Source organism: Urocitellus parryii, chromosome 5, assembly GCF_045843805.1.
Source record: "Urocitellus parryii isolate mUroPar1 chromosome 5, mUroPar1.hap1, whole genome shotgun sequence".
Taxonomy (NCBI): domain Eukaryota; kingdom Metazoa; phylum Chordata; class Mammalia; order Rodentia; family Sciuridae; genus Urocitellus; species Urocitellus parryii.
The window spans coordinates 170968821-170988100 of record NC_135535.1 but is presented as its reverse complement, the minus strand read 5'-3'; the positions used below and the strand labels follow the sequence as shown (position 1 = coordinate 170988100).

The window sequence follows — 19280 nt, the reverse complement described above, 5'->3', positions numbered from 1 at the left end:
GCCCATTTCCAGGGTTGGAGCTGTTGATGGTGTATCTGCTAGCTGCCTCTAAGCTGTCTTCATACTTCCAGGCTGCTAATAAACTGGCAGGTTTTTGCCACTGTCAGGGAGACCAAACTAGACCACTGGACCTACCCATATCCTAGGTGTTCCCAGTAAGTGGAGTCACTGTGTGAATGTTAGCCAGCTGAAGCATGGTCTCTACAGGGCTCTGGGAGGTGGCTTACCTGATCATTTGCCCAGAATGAGCTGGGAGTTGTGATGAGCAGTCTTAGCCTCACTTTACAGGTGGGAAACCTGAGGTTCTGGAAGCCTCCTGATCTCCCCCAATGTCACACAGTGGATGCTTAAACAGGCACCGTTGGAACCTCAAATCTATCTTGGAAACCAATCAACTACCCCAGGTGCCCCTTTCCCACTTCAAGGACCATGGACTCACTCTGTTGCCATGGAGACTGTGTACTTTTACCCACTGTATCCCGTGAACGTGCCTAGATTCCTCGAGGAGTCTATCGGGGCGACATAAGAACTCCAGCTTTACTGGTTTAAAGTCATTTACAGATGTGTAGGATTCCTCCCCAGGTTTGAAGAGTCTTATGCACAAGACTTCCCTGGATACTCAATATATGTTTTGAGAACTAAGTTTTTCTACTGCTCGGGCAAAGGACAGAGGGGACAGGGGGAGATGGGGCAAATATAGGGTCCTCGGCTCCCCTTCAAGTCACGGCTTTTATTTATTTTTTGGTTTTTCTTAGTTATACCTGACAGCAGAATCCATTTTGATAGAATTATACAAGCATGGAATGATTCTTATTCTAGTTAGGACCCCATTCTTATGGGTGGGCACAATGGTGGGATTCACTTAAGAATTTTCACACGTGTATCTAGGAAAATTATGTTAAATTTATTCTACTATCTTTCCTATTCCTATCCCCTCCCTTTCTTTTATTCCCCTTTGTCTAATATACTAAACTTTCCTTCTTCACCTTCCCAATTTTATTGTAGTTTAGTTTCCACATATCAGCAAAAATATTTGACCTTTGGTTTTTGGGGACTGGCTTATTTCACTTAGCATGAAGTGATGGACACTATGTGTCCAGATTCATCCATTTACTTGTAAATGTCATAAAGTCATTCCTCTTTATGGCTGAGTAATATTCCATTGTGTATATAAACCAACATTTCTTTATCTGTTCAATCTGTTGAAGGGCACCTAGGTTAGTCTCATAACTTAGATATTGGGAACTGAGCAGCTATAAACATTGATGTGACTGCGTCACTGAAGTATGTTGACTGTAAATCATTTGCATATATGCTGAGGAGTGTGAAAACTGGGTCAAATGGTGGTTTCATTCCTAATTTTCTGAGGAATCTCTATACTGCTTTCGGGGGGGGGGGGTTGCACCAATTTGCCAGTTTTCAGTCCTTCCAACCACGTATGAGAGTTCCCTTTTCCCCACAGTTGCTCTGAAAGTCAGCTGTCCCTGGGAGTTGGCCTCTTCCTTGTGCCCTTTCTCTGTGAGCATCCCTGAGCCATGGCATGGCAGTTCTTGTCCTCAAGAGAAAGTGTCCTCTTCCCCCAAGGGCCAGGCTGTGTCTTCTTTTTACTTGTGTGCATTAACAAATACCCACACACAAAATTACCAAAGAGGCTGACGCTCTTTCCTCACTCTGCCTGTTTCTGGGAGAGGCTCACTTTTGAGTCATTTCTCTTAGTTGACTCAAGCACATTCGTTAAGTCGTGTGTGTGTGTGTGTGAGTGTGTGTGTGTGTGTGTGTGTGTGTGTGTTTTCTTTACCTCTTTTCTGGAGGGAGGGGTGGGCATGGAGAGAAGAGAAGAAGGAAGGACAAGGATACAGGGACCACCAGCTCCCACTGCTGGTAGGTGAGGCGGCTGCCTTACCAAGGAGGGAGTGCCTGCCCAGCCCTTGGTCTGACTCGTCCCCATAGCCACCCAGCTCATGCATCACCAAGGCCACCCCACCATGTTCAGAGACACCCCCGCCTTCCCCCCCCCCAATGCCTTATCCTCTCCAATTCATTCAATCTCCTTTACCTGTGTTCTCTCCTGCTCACACACTTTTCTAGTTCTTTGTTGTTCTCGAGAGAAAACCCCAGGTCCCCGATGGCCTGTCATTCTATGTGCCCCAGGCTGGATCCTCCGCTTCCCCTTTGGCCCTCTATTGTTGTCCAGTTGCTGAATTCTGCTCCAACGCTCAAGTCTTTCTGCCCAGCCCTTGGTGTGCTCCTACCCAACCCAACCCATAGGCCACAAGTACACACACACACACACACACACTCTTCACTCCACACACACAAACACCACACCATGCATTATATACCCACCACATACATTACACAACAAACGTGTAGACCATACACCTACACCACACAACACACCACACATAGTGCATGCACCGTATCACATGCACACATACCCTCCCAGTAAACACATGTCACATCTTCCTCATCCCCAAACACAAACCTCATACATCCATGCTTTTTCTTCTAGCTGGATTCTCTGTCCCACTAACTCAATTCATGTGTCAGCTTCCCATCTTTTCGCTCCCCTCTTGCACCCAGCCTGCAATTTTTCCACTGGTGCCCACAGTTTTGTGGAGTGGTGATTGCCTATCTGATGTTAAAGGACCCTCTTTATCTCTGAGCTTGAGAACCCAGCACCGAGTCACTGCCAACCCCAGAAGTGGGGTGCTGAATGTGTGAGTGAGTGAGCCCAGAAGCATCTATGAAAGGGATGGGAAAATCCTGGCCTTGACAAGATAAAGACTTGTAATGTGCTCGGGGACCGCTGTCCCCACATTCTGCACCTGGGACCTGTGCCCATCACCCTCACATCAGGTGGGCTGGTCGTGTCCTCCGTGCCTGTGGGTGATGCGGGGATGGGGCTTCCCACCTTGCTTTGAGAATCTGATTAGAAGGGAGCTTTACTGAGAAATAAGCCTCTTAAACCTGAGCCATCTGTCCCCTGTGAGCCACGGCTCTGAGCCTTGTGATCACTGTAGCAGGGAAGGCAGCGACATTACTCCTGTGTGCTTGCCCTCTGAGAAGGTCCTGTGATCTCCATTTATACAAAAAAAGAAACTGTAGTGCTCAAGTTGCATGAAAAATCCTGGGCAGGGCTGGGCTTTGCATCTTGGGGTGTTGAACCTGGTTACTGTCCCTATTGCCCACAACCTAAGTTGTTCTGTGATAGAGAGGTGGCCTGCATGTTCTTTAGGACGGTTTTGTTTTAGTGGAATGATGTGTCTCAGGCCCTATCACCAACTTTCTCAAAAAAAAACAAAGATGCGTCATGCATTTTAGCTGTTTGTTTATTTGTTATCAATTTGGGTCTTCTTTCCAGTAGAATCATGTCTGAAAGTTAGCGAGTGGTTCCTTCGGGGGTCACTGGATGCTGGTGGCTAAATGCCAGGATTGGGGTATATTTGAGGATGACTGAGTCACTGCAGTCTTCATTGACAACCCTTCGGTCTTATTATGCTGAATTCTAGTAGACTTAGAAGCTTCTGGAACCCTAGGTGCCACAGGTCATGGTGAAATCCTCAACTATCTGCACTAAAGGGACCTCCTGGGGTTGAAGTCATGGGGGTTGGGCCTGGCTCACAATAGCTCTGCAGACTGTGGCAGGATTGGGACCAGGACCTGGAGTTCCAGAACCTTCCCCAGGGCCCTTGATGCCTTAGATGACATTCTCCAACATCACTGCTCACTTGCTAAGAGGGGCAGACCAAGGGTTCTGGTGTTTCTGGTGCTGAGAACAAGAATCTCAGCTGTATGGAGCCTGGCTCTGGGAGCACTACACCTGCGGGAGAGCCCCAGGCACCACCCAAGACTGTGACATTGGCTTGAGCTTGCACACTCTGCAGAGCCTCATGCGGTTTCCTGGGGAGGAGCAATGGGTAGAGGCATGAGGACAGGAAGACAGATAGTGGGGAGCAAAGGTAGGGCAGGGAGAGAAAGAAAGAGAAAAACATAATTAAGACTCATTCTCAAGTACAAAACTTTTTTAAAAAAAATCAAAGCAAAGAATCAGACCTTCCCCTCCTCGCGGGAGGCCCAGAAAGGGCCCTTCATGGCCAACATGACTACGCCAGATGGTTTCGGTCATGTTGGGGGAGTCTGGGGAACTCTGATTTACTGGCAGAAGGTGGAGAGAAGGTGACTTATCCCAGGCAGAGCACACTTGAGTTGACTTGGGTCCAGGAGGCCTGTTTGTGAAGGCTGTGGCCCGAGGGCTTGCCACATGGATGTGCAGCCCTTGGACCCCCAGACTGTCTCCTCCCAGGCAGCAAGTGCTAGGCCACATGTGTTCCAGAGCTGCATTTACATCATTTGGCAAACCAGTCCCATTTACAGGAGGACAGTCCACAAGAAAGGAAATACTGCTTGCATTAAACTATTCTTCATATTATTTTTAATAGCAGAAAAAATGCTGCTAATTGTGTATCCTGTGATCTTTATGGATAATTAGTGATGATACCTCATGATGATAGAAACCCCGAGGTTATAAAAAATGTGTAGCAACATAAAGAGAAATGCTGATTATGGTTAATATTAAAGATTTTCAAAGTGAAGTACAATAAAAACAAAACCAGGCAAATCTTTTTTGCATAATAATAACAAAGAAAACATGAATGAGAAATGTTCTTAAGTTATGGTAATGAGATTCTTCTTTCTCTCTTGATTCCAGATTACTATTACATGCACTGTCGTATGAAAGTTAATAACAGAATCTGGAGCTAAATTATTTGGACTCAAAGCCCAGCTGTACCATTTACTTACTAGATGTGTAACCTTTAGTAAGTTACATAACTTATCTGGGTTTTGATCCCTCATGGGTGAAAATAAGGATAGTAAAAGCATCTGACTTTTAGGATTATTGTGAGGATTAGATGTGTTAGCAGATGTAAATATGACAACTAGTAACTGCTATATAAGCACTTGCTATGTAAAAAATAAGTTTAATTCTCATAATTCATCCACAACCTCATGTGTTAATCATAAGTAAGTGCTAACATTGGTGTGATTTTCTTTCCATTTTTTTTACTTCCTACTTGAAATTACTTTCACCTTTCTGTGGTGATCATCATGAACATACATAACTTATTCTTTTCCATTGACACTCATTGTCATGAGTATTTCCACCAGCATTTCTGATGGCCCATGATGTCCTGACCACTGCCTCCCTCTCTGTGCTCTGTCCCCACCTGTAGATCCCAAGTGTCGTTGTTGGGTTCTACAATAGACATCACAATTGATTGATTGGGAATAGGTGGTCATTCTCCGCCTTTCTCTTGCAACTTCTCCCATCAAAGTATAGGATCTATTTCCCTGTTCCTAAGATCTGGGCTGGTCTTGTGACTTGTTTTGGCCAATAGCACGGGGGGGGGGGGACATGAAGGTGGGTGATTTCTGAGCCTCCACTTGAGGAAGCCTCCATGTTCCCATTCCCAAATGGTGGATCCCTGTAGTCTTCTTGTGAACAGTCTGGGCTAGTCTGAATGAAGAAAGACCATGTGGAAGCAAATCCAGTTGTTACAACAAGACTCTCCTAAACTAACAGCTATTCACCCCACAAACACATGAAGGAAGTCCAGCCAACATCCACAAAGCTGCCTCTCTAAACCTTAGAAGAATGAACAAGACTAGCCGAGACTAGAAGGAATGCTTAGCTGACCTGCAGTCACAGGGAAAATAACAACAACTTACTGCTTTGGGTCACTCAAGTTGGGGGTGTTTTTAAGGCAGTTACAGTTAATGGACATCATTACAGGAAGCAAGACCACAGATTTGCAGTCCCTCTAGTGGGTCTCCGGGGCTGAGGGCTCTGTCCACCTCCTCCAAGGTCTCTACTTCTAGGTCCTCATGTCTATTCTGGTACTGTTGTTGAAACCCTGAAGCCACCACATGTGTTTCTCAGTGGGCAATCTTTGTCCCTCCTGTCTGAGGTCCTTCCTAAAGACAGAGACAACTGCATGGTAAGGGAGGAATCTCTCTATACCCCATCCACCATGAGTCTTCCACTGTGGGTTGAATCATTTTGCTGAACTTTGAAGCAGAGAGGAGCATGGGACTCCCAGTATCTGGGCAATCTCTCAAGTCTTGCCACAGGGCACCCCAGGTCCTAAGCAGCCATCGGTTGACCCTAGCTTAAACCAGAACAGCTTTGCATCTCAGGGCCAGTGCCTGATGCCCCTTCAAGCCAACAGAGTTAGAATATTGAATGTTTCGTTTTAAAAAAATATTATGACAATGCTGCTATATAGATTGCTCTAACTTTGTAAATCTTTAAGAAAGACTATTTATCGGGAAATTGGTAAATGGAGTCAATTCATCAAATCCACCATTTTTTTTCACATTAATTTTTGGAGATGGTTTTTGCCTTAACCCAGAGTCCTGGGCCTTCCATATCTCGTCACTGCTGTGAGTTTCACGTAGCACTTAGATATAAAGTAGTGCCCAGAGAAGGCTTTAGAATGAGGAGCAACTGCCATCCAGGTGTGGGTCACAGCTGGTGCTGGCAGCCCTGTATGAATTTCTTGACTGCAGATGGAGGCACAGGCGCTTTCATATGTCCATGTGCTGGATTCCATGAGGCCAGATTCCAGGAACCTGACACACCCCAAAATCCTGCTCTCAGTTACACAACACCCTGATTCATTTTTCTCCCTCCTTTTCTCTCAATCCCAGTGTTGGTCCCGGAAGATAATGGGTGGAACCCTCAAGCCTGGGCAAGAATGCGTGAGCTTTGGTGTTTGGCATGGGAATCATCGCTCTCCTGCCCCAGGGGAAGCAGCAGGGTCCAGCCTAACTCCATGGTAACAGTGGGGGTTGGGGGGAGTCAGGCTTGATGCCAAGTGCCCCACTGACTCCTCACTGCAGCCCCATGCAGATTCACCTATCATACCTTTTCACAGGGAAGGTGACTGAGGCTTAGCAAGGCTGGGAACTTGCTCAAGGACATGGATCTAGTAGATGGGGAGCTGAGATCCCAACCGGGATGGCACTTTTCATCTAAGAAGTCTGCGGTCCAGCTTGGCGTGCCGTGTCGTCCAACCCATGCTACAGGAGACTTTCCCTCCCAGGAAGAGACAGGTAACTGTAGTGGAAAGAGGTGCACAGAGCCTGGCTTTTGGCTCTGCCCAGTTTCCTACTGGGCCTCACAGTTTTCCAATCTATACAATGGTGACAAGACCTCCCTAGGATGGTAGCAAGGATTTAAATGCGATCACATGGTAAGGACCTGGAAATATGTTTCAATATGTTTAAAAGTTGTTTATATGTTTCTACAGTGGAAATTAAATCTATACCTGAAGAAATTCAGTCTCAACTTAGAAGTCACAGCCCTAGGTTATTTTTCCAAAGTGTTATATGATTAACAAAGAGACTACTTTTGTACTGTGTACAAAGGGTGAACCTGGCCATGTTTCCTATGAACTGTGTGTACTTGTATATGTACATGTGTGTGTGTGTGTGTGTGTGTGTGTGTGTATGAGTTTGTGTGTATCTGGGTGTGTAATGTGTGGCACATGTACATGTGTATGTAGTGTGCATATATGTGTGTGTAGTATGTATGTCTGTGTTTTTGTGTATGTGTCTGCGTGCCTCTGTACGTGTAGTGTGTAAGTATGGGTGTGAGTGGGCACAACACCACCCCTCAACGGTCTATTCTTGACAGCTTCTGAGCATCCCATGCTGGGGAGGTGTGAGAGGGGCCTAGGTTTGCAACTCACAGAAGTGTTCCTCCCCAGCAGGCCTGGGGGAGCAGAGTTACAGTGAGCCTGTGCTCACCCTTCACCTTGCCTGGGCAGATGCCTCACATTCTCTTTGCGGTTTTGCAATGTGCGAGGTGTGCGTGTGAGAACTGATTATTTTTACCCAGCCCCAGATGGGTGTGATGCCAGCTGGAAAGAAGGGGTTGTCAGCGCCTGGAGAGAAGTAGCCTGAGGTTGGAGCTGTCCTGTCTCATACCCCCACACACTCCAATCCATATCTGAGCTTCCCTTTGGGTGGGTGGGACTCTTGGTTGCTAAGATAGGCATGAGGCTCTAGTGTTAGTCATGGGCTTTAGGGGCTTAGAGAAGCAGAAAGGGCTGGGGCCTCCTTGGACTCTATGGGGGAGGGTATTGAGTCAAAGCATGGGCCCTAGAATGGGCCCTAGATCTGCTCTTCCAGGCCTCACCCTGAGCACAGAGCCCATTTGGGTGCCTCCATCTGGGTGCCTAGGAATGGAGCCTGGATATTGGCAGCCTGCATCTTTGGGGGCTGCAATGTGCCCCTCAAGGCTGAAGCTCCTGGCACCTGCATGCCCCATCCACCCGCAGGTGGCTTGCACTGCTGGCCTGTACGTCAGGTCCACATGGCTGCAGTCAGGCACTCTTGGTGTGTAGATTCCATAAGCACCTTTGCCCCCCCGCCCCAGCTCCTTTTTGTGTTCTATGTCTTCTTCTAGCCCACTCCAGGCCTTCAATGCCGCTGCTGCCTCTTTCTGGACCGTCAACCTCCATGGTCTGAGGCAGGGTTCCTGGCCTTTCATGGGGTCTCATAAATCTCACTTCCTCTGACACCTCCCATCCAAGGGACAGGTACACCCCCATGCCATCTCTTAATTGCGTCTTGCTTTTCCTTGATAGAATGTGTTCCGTTTGAAATGGTTAATTTGTTCCCTCTAAGCTCTAGGAGGCAAAGATCATACCTGTTGGTGGCCCCCTCTGTACCAGGGCCTCACACCAGGCTCAGGTGGGGGCTGATCAACGTGTCTGGCCTGTTCCGTGACCCACTGGAGCTATTCCCTATCCCCAGATGGAGCAGGTATGAGCACTTACCTTTCTGGGTTGTCAGGTTAAGAGCAGGAACTCTGTGGCAGCAGAGTTTCCAGGACTTGGCAGGATGCCTTTTCCCTGAGGGTGGATACAAAAAAGCACAGACACTCCTTTAGTGCACTTGGGGGTACCCTGGGGTGGTTCTGTGCAGGGAGACCCAGGTTCAGGAAACCCAGGATGAGCCAGGCTATGTGAGGGAAAGGGTGAACTTTGTTGTATTTTCAGAAATAATAAAGTCAATGTTGGAAGATGACTATGCCCTCAGAATATGTCCTCCTCATTTTCCTGTCCGAAGAACCATTCTGTGGCCCAGAAATGTCCATGCCCTTCCACACAGTCTCCCCTGGCAATCTAGCCTAAGAATCCTAAGTATAGGAAATATTTTATATACACATTTTTTTCTTTTACATATACTTACTACAGTGCAACATTTTGAACCATCTAAATGTCTGAGCACATAAATTTGTGCTACCTCACTCACTTGATGGCAAATTATACGTGAGAATATTATATTATATATTGAAAATAATGTCACTTTTGGGATCTGACATAGATAGTCCTAAATGGAATAATAGGAAGCTTTATGGAGAAATATATTCATCCTTATTGAGTTGCCATTAGAGTAGCATTGCTGACCTCTAAGATATCCAAAAATATATTTCTGCTTATGTCAGAAATAGGATTTTAAGTTGAAGGCTTGAAGGCCATCATTTATAACAAATGCCATCAGCTATGTTTTCTGTTATTTCTCCACTGTGGTTCAGCCACAGTTTTCATGTTTGCTCATTCATACGTTTCTGAGTTTTGTATTTTAAAGGTTTAAGCTTTTTCCCGGTGAAGTAACATCACATATAGATTGTTTAAAGTCTTAATAAACAGTGAGGTTTTTATAATACAATAAGACAAAATATTGACCATATAGAGACATTAGCAATTTTTTTAAATGATGCACATAAGACTGAAAAGAAACAGAATATTGAAATGGTTATACCTTTTTTTTTTTTTTTTGATACAGGGGATTGAATTCAGGGGCACTCGACCACTGAGCCACATCCCCAGCCTCCTATTTTGTATTTTATTTAGAGACAGGGTCTCACTGAGTTGCTCAGTGCTTCATTAAGTTGCTGAGGCTAGCTTTGAACTCTCAATCCTCCTGCCTCAGCCTCCCAGGCTGCAGGGATTATATGTGTGCACCACCATTCATGGCCAGAACATGGTTATTCTTGAATCATGAAATCGTGGGTGTTTTTCTCTCCTTTATCTATTTCTACATCCCTGGCTCTAATAAATGTTGAAATAACCATAACCATTGAGACAAAAAAAAAAGTTGGTAGTTTCTAGAGTGTTAGGTAAGAGAAAAAGCCCCAAATATTCAGCTATCTAAATGAAGAAAGGCAGGGGAGCTAAATAGTCACATCCACAAGGGTGGAAAGACCATGCTCCCCACTTCTGAACATGTATAAACATACCCCATATCTATCCCCATTTCATACATACCCTCATCCCATCTGCCTGTGCAAGATGTTTGGGATGTTCAAATTCAGATAGTCAACTAATTAATTATTCATTCAGCACTAATTCACTCTGTCCCAGCCATGCTACAGATCCAACAGAGTGGCTCCAGATTTTCTAGACAGGTTGGACGCACGTGGAGCAATCTAGCTGAGAGGTCTTGGGCTTGCAGGTAAGCGCGATGCTTCACCTAGGCTGTCTCTTTTGGGGGAGTTGGAGCTATTGATGAAGATTGTAGGTCCTGAAGCCCCAAAGCCACCTGTTTGGTGCTAACTGTGGAGAGAGGCACTGCATGGATTCAGGAGCAAGAGCCTGTCTTGTGCAGGACTGCCTGCCAAAGCCTGATCTCCAACAGTTCCTGTTTGGAAACTTCCTAGAAACTAGAATTCAGGTAGTAGCTCAGGTACTAGCACCCCAGGGGGGCAGCCCTACCTTCTGAGGAGAAGATGGAGAAACAGAGAAGCAGGATACAGAACAGGCTGGAAAGTATTAGAAGCCTCATGGTGAGGTGACTGGAGTCTCAAGTCTTCAGCCGGAGCTGGAGCTGTGCTGCAGAAGGCTTCCCTCAGGGCCACTACGGCATTTATAGAGAGTGACAGGGAGAGGCGTTTCCCAATGGGCAGGGCACCAGCAGCGCTGAAAGTCCTGAAGAGTACAATCAGCTCCTCCCAAGAGGAAAACTATCTGCTTTTTGAGAAGTCAGGAGCATTTAATGACCTGTAACACAGACAACTGTAAATGCCTAGCCCCTGAGCTCCCTGATCTGGCTTCAGTGGTCAGAGCAGGAAACTCCTGCTATAAGGGGAGAGCCACTTCCTAGGGTTGAACATTAACTTTTAGTATCTGGAATAATCATATGCACGTCTTCCTGCTCATTCCTCAGATGAAGCTGGGATAAGGACCATAAAACCCTTTGCAATGCCTCAGGGGTGGCCAAATAACCTGGGTTTGAATCCTTACTCTTTCCTTTATCAGCAGTGTGACCTTGAACTTGTTGTTAAATGTCTCTGAGTATGCATCCAGCTGTAAAATGGGCACAGCGATTGAGAGTTCAAAGCCATCCGCAGCAACTTTAGTGAGGCTCTAAGCAATTAGTGAGACCCTGTTTCTAAATAAAATACAAAATAGGGCTGGGGATGTGGCTCAGTGGCTGAATGCCTCTGAGTTCCATTTCCAGTGCCCCCCAACCAAAAAACAAAAAACAAAAAACCAAGGAGTAGTTGCACTATTGTTAAATTATTCAGGTGCTGGATAGTTGTTTCATATGGTGATAAAATGAAAGGGTACTTCAGGTATAGGGCTAGCCTGAAAGGCATGGAGGAGGGAAACATCCAACCAGGATTGGCATGTGGACGTTGGCCATGGGTGCCGGAGGCTCAGTAGTTACCCATTCACTGGACATGTACCTCCAGCTGGGCCACATTTTGGGCCTCAGGAACACAGAGACACTGTGTCTGGCCTCAGGTGACTTCTTTGGTGGAGGCAGCCATGCAGATAGGTGACTGCCACACTGGATCCTAAGTGCTGTCCATGACAAAGGCTAGTGAGGGATATTGTACAGTGAGAGAGTTGGGGAGGAGGCAGTTTTGTAGAGATGGGCTAGATTGAGTGGGAAGTGGGATGGGGGCGGGCTAGCATGATGGGTCAGGTCATGGTGGGCTGCTAGAGGTGAGGTGTTGGATTGGCTAAGGTATGAAAAGGGGAGGTATAGGGGTCTTTCATCTGGGGAGAGACTGATGGTGTGAACGCTTTGAGTTCCTTTTCCATCAGGAATGGTCTCTTGATGTCCCTTTAATAATGGTGCATGGTTGCCTGAGCATATGCAAGACCCTGGCATTAAGGGGCAAGTTGGGTGCTGCCAGTATGGTAGCATATACCTATAATTCCAGTGCTCCAGAGGCTGAGGCAGGAGAATTGTGAATTCAAAGCCAGCCTCAGCAACAGCAAGGCACTAAACAAGTCAGTGAGACCCTGTCTCTAAATAAAATTCAAAACAGGGATGGGGATGTGGCTCAGTGGTTGAGTTCCTCTGAGTTCAATCCCCAGTACCCCCAGACCCCTAAAAAGATAGAGTTGGGTGCCCCTGCACCTATAACATACAGTGAGTGGGTGTCTCTTATGCACTTTGCCAAGCCTCTGCCTGGGCTGTACTCTAGCCCCTACTCCTGAACCAGATCCTGCCTGTCCTTCCAGATCCAGCTTGAGTTTCCTCCTTGTGAATCATCAATGACACCTAGAACAGCAGTGGTCACATAAGCTGTGACTGTTACCTCTTAGCATGCTCTTTCCCCCAGATGCAGAGACTATGGTGATACAGGGCCTGGTGAATGGACAGCAGGATCCCTGAGGAATAACAGTAAACTGAAAATGTGTCCGAGGGGGTTTCCTGTTGAGCATGGGGTCGGGGTGGGGAGGGAAGAGGCTGTCCCAGGCTGAAGAAGCAATATAAATTTTGTGTGGCTGGAGAGAAGATGGGCCAGCCTGCAGGAGCTCCTTTCTGGAAGCCAGCAAGTGAAGACATACACATAGCTGGCATGAGTGCACACACATATTTGCGTTTATGCTTGGAATGGGATGGCCATCTGTCCTTTGTCTTAAGAATCATGTCCTTCTAACTAAGGAAATGATGGTGATTCCCAGACTAGAAAGGCATGTGGGAAGATGGCATCATCTGTTCAAATCTCCAGGATCTCCCTGGTTCCTGGCAGCCAAGTCAGATGATTACCTGCTCTTGGAGCCTAATCTATGGCCCTTCTATTCCCTGTTCCTTCTCATTTGCTGCAGATTAGAGAAGCAATTTAATCCACATGCTTAACAGCTCAACGGGCAAGTCAATGGCTAGGGGCAATTTTGGCAGCCATCCGGTATGCTTTTATATGTTTGCAAAGCTTTAAAGTCAATCCACACAAAGAAACTGGTTGGGGCAGTTAAGTTTACGAACTAGACCTCATCCTTGTTAGTTACCCACCCCAGCCCCAGCCTGATTCCCTTTGTGGCCTGTTATCTGAATTCTGATGGCTGTGCTGAATGTGCAGTAGCCATGCCATGGGGTTCCAGCAGGAAGAACCTGAGAATTTACCAGGGGCAGAACCAGTGCTGGTGTCTAGGAGATACTGGGGGCAGCCACTGTTGGAAGAAGAGAGAGTCAGAAGGTGGGACTTCTCTTGAGGATGCATGTGCCTGCCAACACTCTATTCTTACTTAGATTGCAATAAACTGCCAGTTTCCTAACGGTGATTCCTAAGATCAGGACTATATCCATGATCCACATTAAGGATAGTACTACTATTTTACTAATTTCATATTTTATCTGGGGTTTTTTGGGAGTGCTGCCACCGAGTTCCCTGAGTAGGCGCATACCTTGGGCTGCCACTTATATTGTCACCTGTTGTAACAGGTACTACTGGAAGAGTCCCTTGTTGTTTTTGGCAAACCATCATTAGAGGGGAAGGGAACAGTCCAGCTGGCAGAGGGGGCAGCCAAGAATTTAAGGCCAACTCCTAAACATGAACTCTAATCTTTTGGGGAGTACATAAATTTGGAGTGGACTTTTAGGCAAGTGAAGAGATTTGTCTGTAACCTACTGACCAGCTAAACTGGGATTTGGATAACTTTCCTAGTATTTGGCAGCCATTCAGCTATGGAATTGGAAATAGACTTCGGGTTCATACCACAGGTTTTTTCCTCCTTACAGAACAGAATGCTAAGGGCACTGTCCACTAAGGGCAGGAGAAATCAGTTATCTTCAGGGGTTCTAGTCCTCATACACTCACACATACCAGTCACAGATTTGCAGGTTTCTCTGGGACCGTACATTTTAGTGGAAAAAGGGACTCATTTGTCAGAATTCTGCTTTCTAAAGGCTCACAGAAAATTATTGAAGCAATCCAGGCCCACATTAATTTAAATAACACCGAGTATGAAGTGTAAATTCCATGCTCGACCCCATTCCTCAGGGACAATCGATGTTCACAGATTTTCACCTGCTATTAACATTTCAAAGATAGCTGTCAACTTCTTATTTTTAAAAAGGAAGAAACACCTCTGGCTTTTTAGAATATTCAGAATCTCATGTCGAGCTGGGAGAGGTGAAAATGAGAAGCATTTTAACGGGAACACCTGCTAGTTTTAAGCACATGCAGTTTAGGTACCAAAAAGCTACTCAAATTTGACGCTTTGAATGATTTCCAAAGATGATTTTGAAAATTTGTCAGCCTTCCTGAGAAAGAAGTCTCCAGACAAGCACTTAAAATTCTAGAGATCTTACAAGGAAGGAAAACAGTTCAAGGCAAATTTGCCATTTCTAAGACCAGTGAGGACGCTGCCTGTAATGTTCCCACCCTTTACGGTTAGAGCATTTTTTGCTCCGTGTCCTACACTGCAGTTTCGAGTGAAACACTCTCCATCCAAGTGTTTTATGGATCCTATAATGGACCAGAGTTTACTCTCCTTCTTTTATTTGCCTTGCAAACTGCAGATCGGCTCTGAAGGGAGGGTGGGACTAGGTCCTGGACACTATCCTTTGCTTGTCCTCCCACTGAATTTCCTTCCTGTTTGAGGGAGGCAGGAGCTTCTATTTTGTCTTAAGGAAAATGAAGTTTCCCTTCACTTTGCAAAAAAGGTCTTGGGAATTTCTGAACTGCAGCCAGGTCTGTGTATGACAAAACCGTGGTTCTCCCCTGAGTTCCAGGAAATAACCTACAACATGGATGTTTAGCTTACACTCCACCCCATATTGTGCTCCACACCCCCCTGAAAGACTGTCCTCTACTTTTTACAGTGAATCTGAACTTCCTCATAACCTCCAATCTACTGGGTTTTGCTTGCCTCTGGGCATCCCCTGCTGTGTGGTCAAGGCTGGTGAATGAGGCATCTGGCCCCTTGCTGATCCCTTTGCTTTCACTGGAGCTTTAAATCTTCCCACTGTTATTCACATCTCCCTTCCCCCTAACCCTGTCCACCTATAGCCTTTGCTGTGGGGTTATTCTGCCTGGCCTTGGTGGCCACCTACAGGTGGAACATCGTGATTTCCACCATATCACAAAGGCTTGTGGGGAGACTAGAAAGCATTGATTGGCTTTTCCATTCTTCCGTGGCCACTCCATATTGGTGTTGGAGCACCTGTGAAGCCATATTCTTTGACTCCCTGATAGAAATAACCTTTAGCTTCTGGGGCTTTTGGGCTTTTCCCTCTTACTCCACCCCATGTTTTTGGCTGGTATGGGGCACCAGCAGGCTGATAAGACAATTTTTGTCTCCCTGCCTCCCCTATTCTTGTGCAAAGCACAGCTTTTTCAGTCACATGACCCAGGCTCTAACCAGAGTGCTACTATGTTTTAGATGACAAGACTGGAATACTAAAATGTTGACTGTAGAGAAATTTATTTATTTTGTAATATTATGTGGTCAATTTCCAGAAAGGAGGGTGCCGAGATTTTCCCTCCTTTTTTGCCAATCCCAGAATATTTATTATCATAACAGTTCAGGATAAAAGACTTCAACATGCTGAATAGTCACTCTGACCCCGAGATGCTATAGTGATATTTTATTTAATTCCTTTGATTCAATACCATTTCAAGATTTAAAAATATTTTGATTTTTTAAAAAACTTTTCTAGTCACCATTGACTTAGATTTACATTTTCTGAAGAATTAATTCTCTCATAATATGCTAAAAATGTATTTTATTTGACAACAAATTGTGATTGTATGTAATTATTAGGTTCAGTGAGGGAATGATTGAATCAAACTAATTAAAATATTCCTAACTGCAACCTAGTCAGAATGCCTTCATCTATCCTCTCCCCAGTTCCTGATAAATACCATTATTCTCTGTTTCTGAGTTTGATTTAGATCTTACATATAAGAGGACATATGACTTTTGTCTTTTGTTGACTGGCTTATTTCTTTTACCATGTCTTCTAGGGCCATCCATGTTGTTGCAAGGACAGATTTTTTCAAGGCAAAGTAATATTCCATTGTATGTGTGAATTTCTTTATCCCTTCATCCACTGACACACATTTAGCTTGTGAATAATGTTGCAATGAATATAGGTATGAAGATACCTCTTTGACATACTGATTTCAAGTTTTTAGGATATATACCCAGAAGTGGAAATGCTGGATCTCACTCCCTTTTTCAATGAAAACCTGTCTCCAGAAAATACTCAACCACCTACTTGTGCTCAAGGATATCTGATACTTCTTTGTGGGGAATGACTTCCTTGTCACAGTTAAAAGGAAAAGTGTGTGGGGCACATATGTGTGCACACACTGAAATTCAGGTCTGAATAATTGATGCCAATCCAATTATTTGATGGAGAAAGGTGAGAGGACAAGGGCACCAATTGCAATAGCCCAGCAGAAGGGAGGGTGTGCAGACAGGAGCTTGGGTGCCAAGGTTTTCTGCTTCTGCCAGCACTTGGGGCTGGACAATAGCAAGGTTTGGAATGGACCCTTTTTGTCAGTGACTGTTCTAATGCTGTATTATTTGGCAGCAGGCTTCCCAGAAGTGTTGCTTTGTTTCCTATTCTCACCCCCACAGCAGGTGTGGGGGCAGCAGGCAGGGGCGGTAGATGTGTGTAGTGCAGCTTGAACTGTGTAGCTTTTCGGCAAACTTCTACTCCGCTGGAGGAATAAGGGTAGGGCCTTGAAGGCTCTGGGTCCAGTGTCACAGTGGAGCAACATTTTGTTTTCCTGGATCTTTCCATAAGCTCAACTCTGAAATTTTTCTTTTGGTGGTGGTGGTGGGGATACCAGGGATTGAACTCAGGGCCACTCAACCACTGAGCCACATCCCCAGCCCTAGTTTGTCTTTTACTTTATTTAGACACAAGGTCTCACTGAGTTGCTTAGTGTCTTGCTTCTGCCAAGGCTGGCTTTAAACTTGCAATTCTCCTGCTTCAGCCTCCTGAGCTGCTGGTATTTGCTGGTGCTACCTTGCCCAGCAAATCTGAGATGTTATAATGTTTTAATGATTTTTTACTTTCTCTCCATATGTACTTTCCTTTTTACAAAATTTACTTAACGGCAGCTATATTATACTGAAAAAGATACACAACTCTCCATTTTCTAACCAAAGACAGAGTTTCCCCTGACAATTTACCACAGTGAAAAATATCATTTTTCCAGTTTTGACTGCTCTATTTAAATGAGGCAGGTGATTTCTGCGGGTGACACTAATCGACTTGAGCTTATGTATAAGCAGTCTTGGAGGGCATTTTCAAGCACAAACAGAATTTAGTCAGAGTCCTTGGGAAGGGGTAATTTTAAAATAAGGATGTAAACTTTGGTTCTAAAAATGTGACTAAAGACAATAGGCCCTTTGATATTTCACTTTAAAATTACATTGATACTGGATGGGGAAAGGGAAATTTGGCATCAAAGGGAAATTTGGAAACAAACTAATAAACCAGAATCAGCAGTTAATAACAGAATTTGGTCAGGGTCCTTTAGGAGATAAGCTGTCTGTGAAGTAGGTCAGGACACGACCTATCATGCTGCACGTAGGGCCTGGCCACGATTCCCCTTCCCAAGCATCAACCCTTCCCTTCTGTGCTGTATATTGACACATAATGTTCCCAAGGGTTCTTGGCACATTTGCCTCTTCCTCTGTCCTGTTGCAATTTTCCAAATAATCCTTTTTTAGTTTCTCAATGACTTTGCCTTGATTCATGGAATCATTTGTTGCTATTTTCCATGGTTTACTATTACTTAATAGAGTGCCTAATAAATGTTGATCTCTCAAGGATGACTCGGGTGAAGATTACCAGTGTTCTATTAGGGCATGAGATTCCCCACCTTACATCGTTTCTGTCTCCAACACTTCGTTCCCAAAGGTCAACAGGGCCAGCTGTCTTCTAACAGTAAATCCCACCTGGTTACTGCCCACCAGTAAATTCCTGTTTGGGAGGCATTCTGCCCTGCTGAAACTGGCCTAGTCAACATGTGTATAGGTAATCGGGCGTGGCTAGCTTGTTTGTATTTTCTTGTGAAAATTTCCTCTGAATCTTTATGTCATTTTAATAGTGCTCACTGCCAAGACACTCATCCAGTGGCCGGGACTGTGGCTGTTTATGTGGGGCTGCTATGCTTCAGAAGGCAGTTACTTTATTCATAACACTCATGTCTTCCCACTGAATGCTCATTAGACACCCTTCAAGCAACCAAAAGGGCTTTATATTTTGTGTGACTTTTAAACCACAGATCTCAGTTATCCTTTAACACTTCAAAAGACATGTCTGAAAATGTAAAATGCTAATTTTATTTTTCTGCCTAAAGCCTATCAATTTTCAGGTCTATATACTCTTCCCTGTGGATGAGGGGAAATGAACTCTGCATGTTAACAGGAGTAAAGAAGCCAGATTTTTTTTTAGTTATCATTTTAGAGCTATGATATATAATCACATTTTATATCACTCACTTTTCTATTTTATATAGTCTTCACTGTCTTGATAAAGTTACAAAAAGTACTGTAATAAAATACTAAGCCGCTAAATTAAAAAAACAACAACATTACATTCTACATCAATTTTTGCCTGCTATCATTGTTGAAATTAAACCATCTGGATTTTAAAATAAGGATGTAAACTTACGTTCTAAATTGTGACTAAAGACAATAGGCCCTTTGATATCTCACTTTAAAATTACATTGATATTGGATGGGGAAAGGGAAATTTGGCATCTATAATTTTTATAATTTATAATTTTTGTTTCCCAAACTAACAAACCAGCATCAGCCATTAATAATTATACAATACTTACCAAGTGTGTGCACATTTAACCTTAACTCTGTGAGGCAGGCTTTACCTTCATTTAACAGAGAAAAACTAAACAAAGAAAGGTTAAGAAACTTGTCAAGTCACATAAGAAATAAGGGTTAAGAAGCTGCGATAGCAAAATAGAGACAGATGAGGTACAAGTACTA

General features: G+C 44.7%; 1 protein-coding gene across 1 annotated transcript; it reads right to left on the bottom strand.

Annotated features, from left to right (window-relative positions):
* Positions 1 to 3336: 3336 nt before the first annotated feature.
* Gpr15lg (G protein-coupled receptor 15 ligand) lies at positions 3337 to 19275 on the bottom strand. The gene is made up of 5 exons (XM_026397014.2): positions 19118 to 19275; positions 13435 to 13481; positions 10788 to 11072; positions 8847 to 8921; positions 3337 to 3903 (listed from the first exon to the last, which is right to left on the bottom strand). The coding sequence occupies exons 3-5, from the start codon at positions 10855 to 10857 to the stop codon at positions 3818 to 3820; spliced, it is 231 nt and encodes a 76-aa protein (XP_026252799.1). The 5' UTR covers positions 10858 to 11072; positions 13435 to 13481; positions 19118 to 19275; the 3' UTR covers positions 3337 to 3817.
* Between the last annotated feature and the right edge of the window lie 5 nt (positions 19276 to 19280).

Bases quoted from the DNA above. Each gene is read 5' to 3' on its own strand.
- Gpr15lg (XM_026397014.2), bottom strand. From the start codon at position 10,857: ATGAGGCTTCTAATACTTTCCAGCCTGTTCTGTATCCTGCTTCTCTGT. The intron at 8,922-10,787 runs GTAGGGCTGCCC...ATCCACCCTCAG, and splicing joins CTCCATCTTCTCCTCAGAAG to GGAAAAGGCATCCTGCCAAG. The intron at 3,904-8,846 runs GTAAGTGCTCAT...GCTCCTCCCCAG, and splicing joins TAACCTGACAACCCAGAAAG to GAAACCGCATGAGGCTCTGC.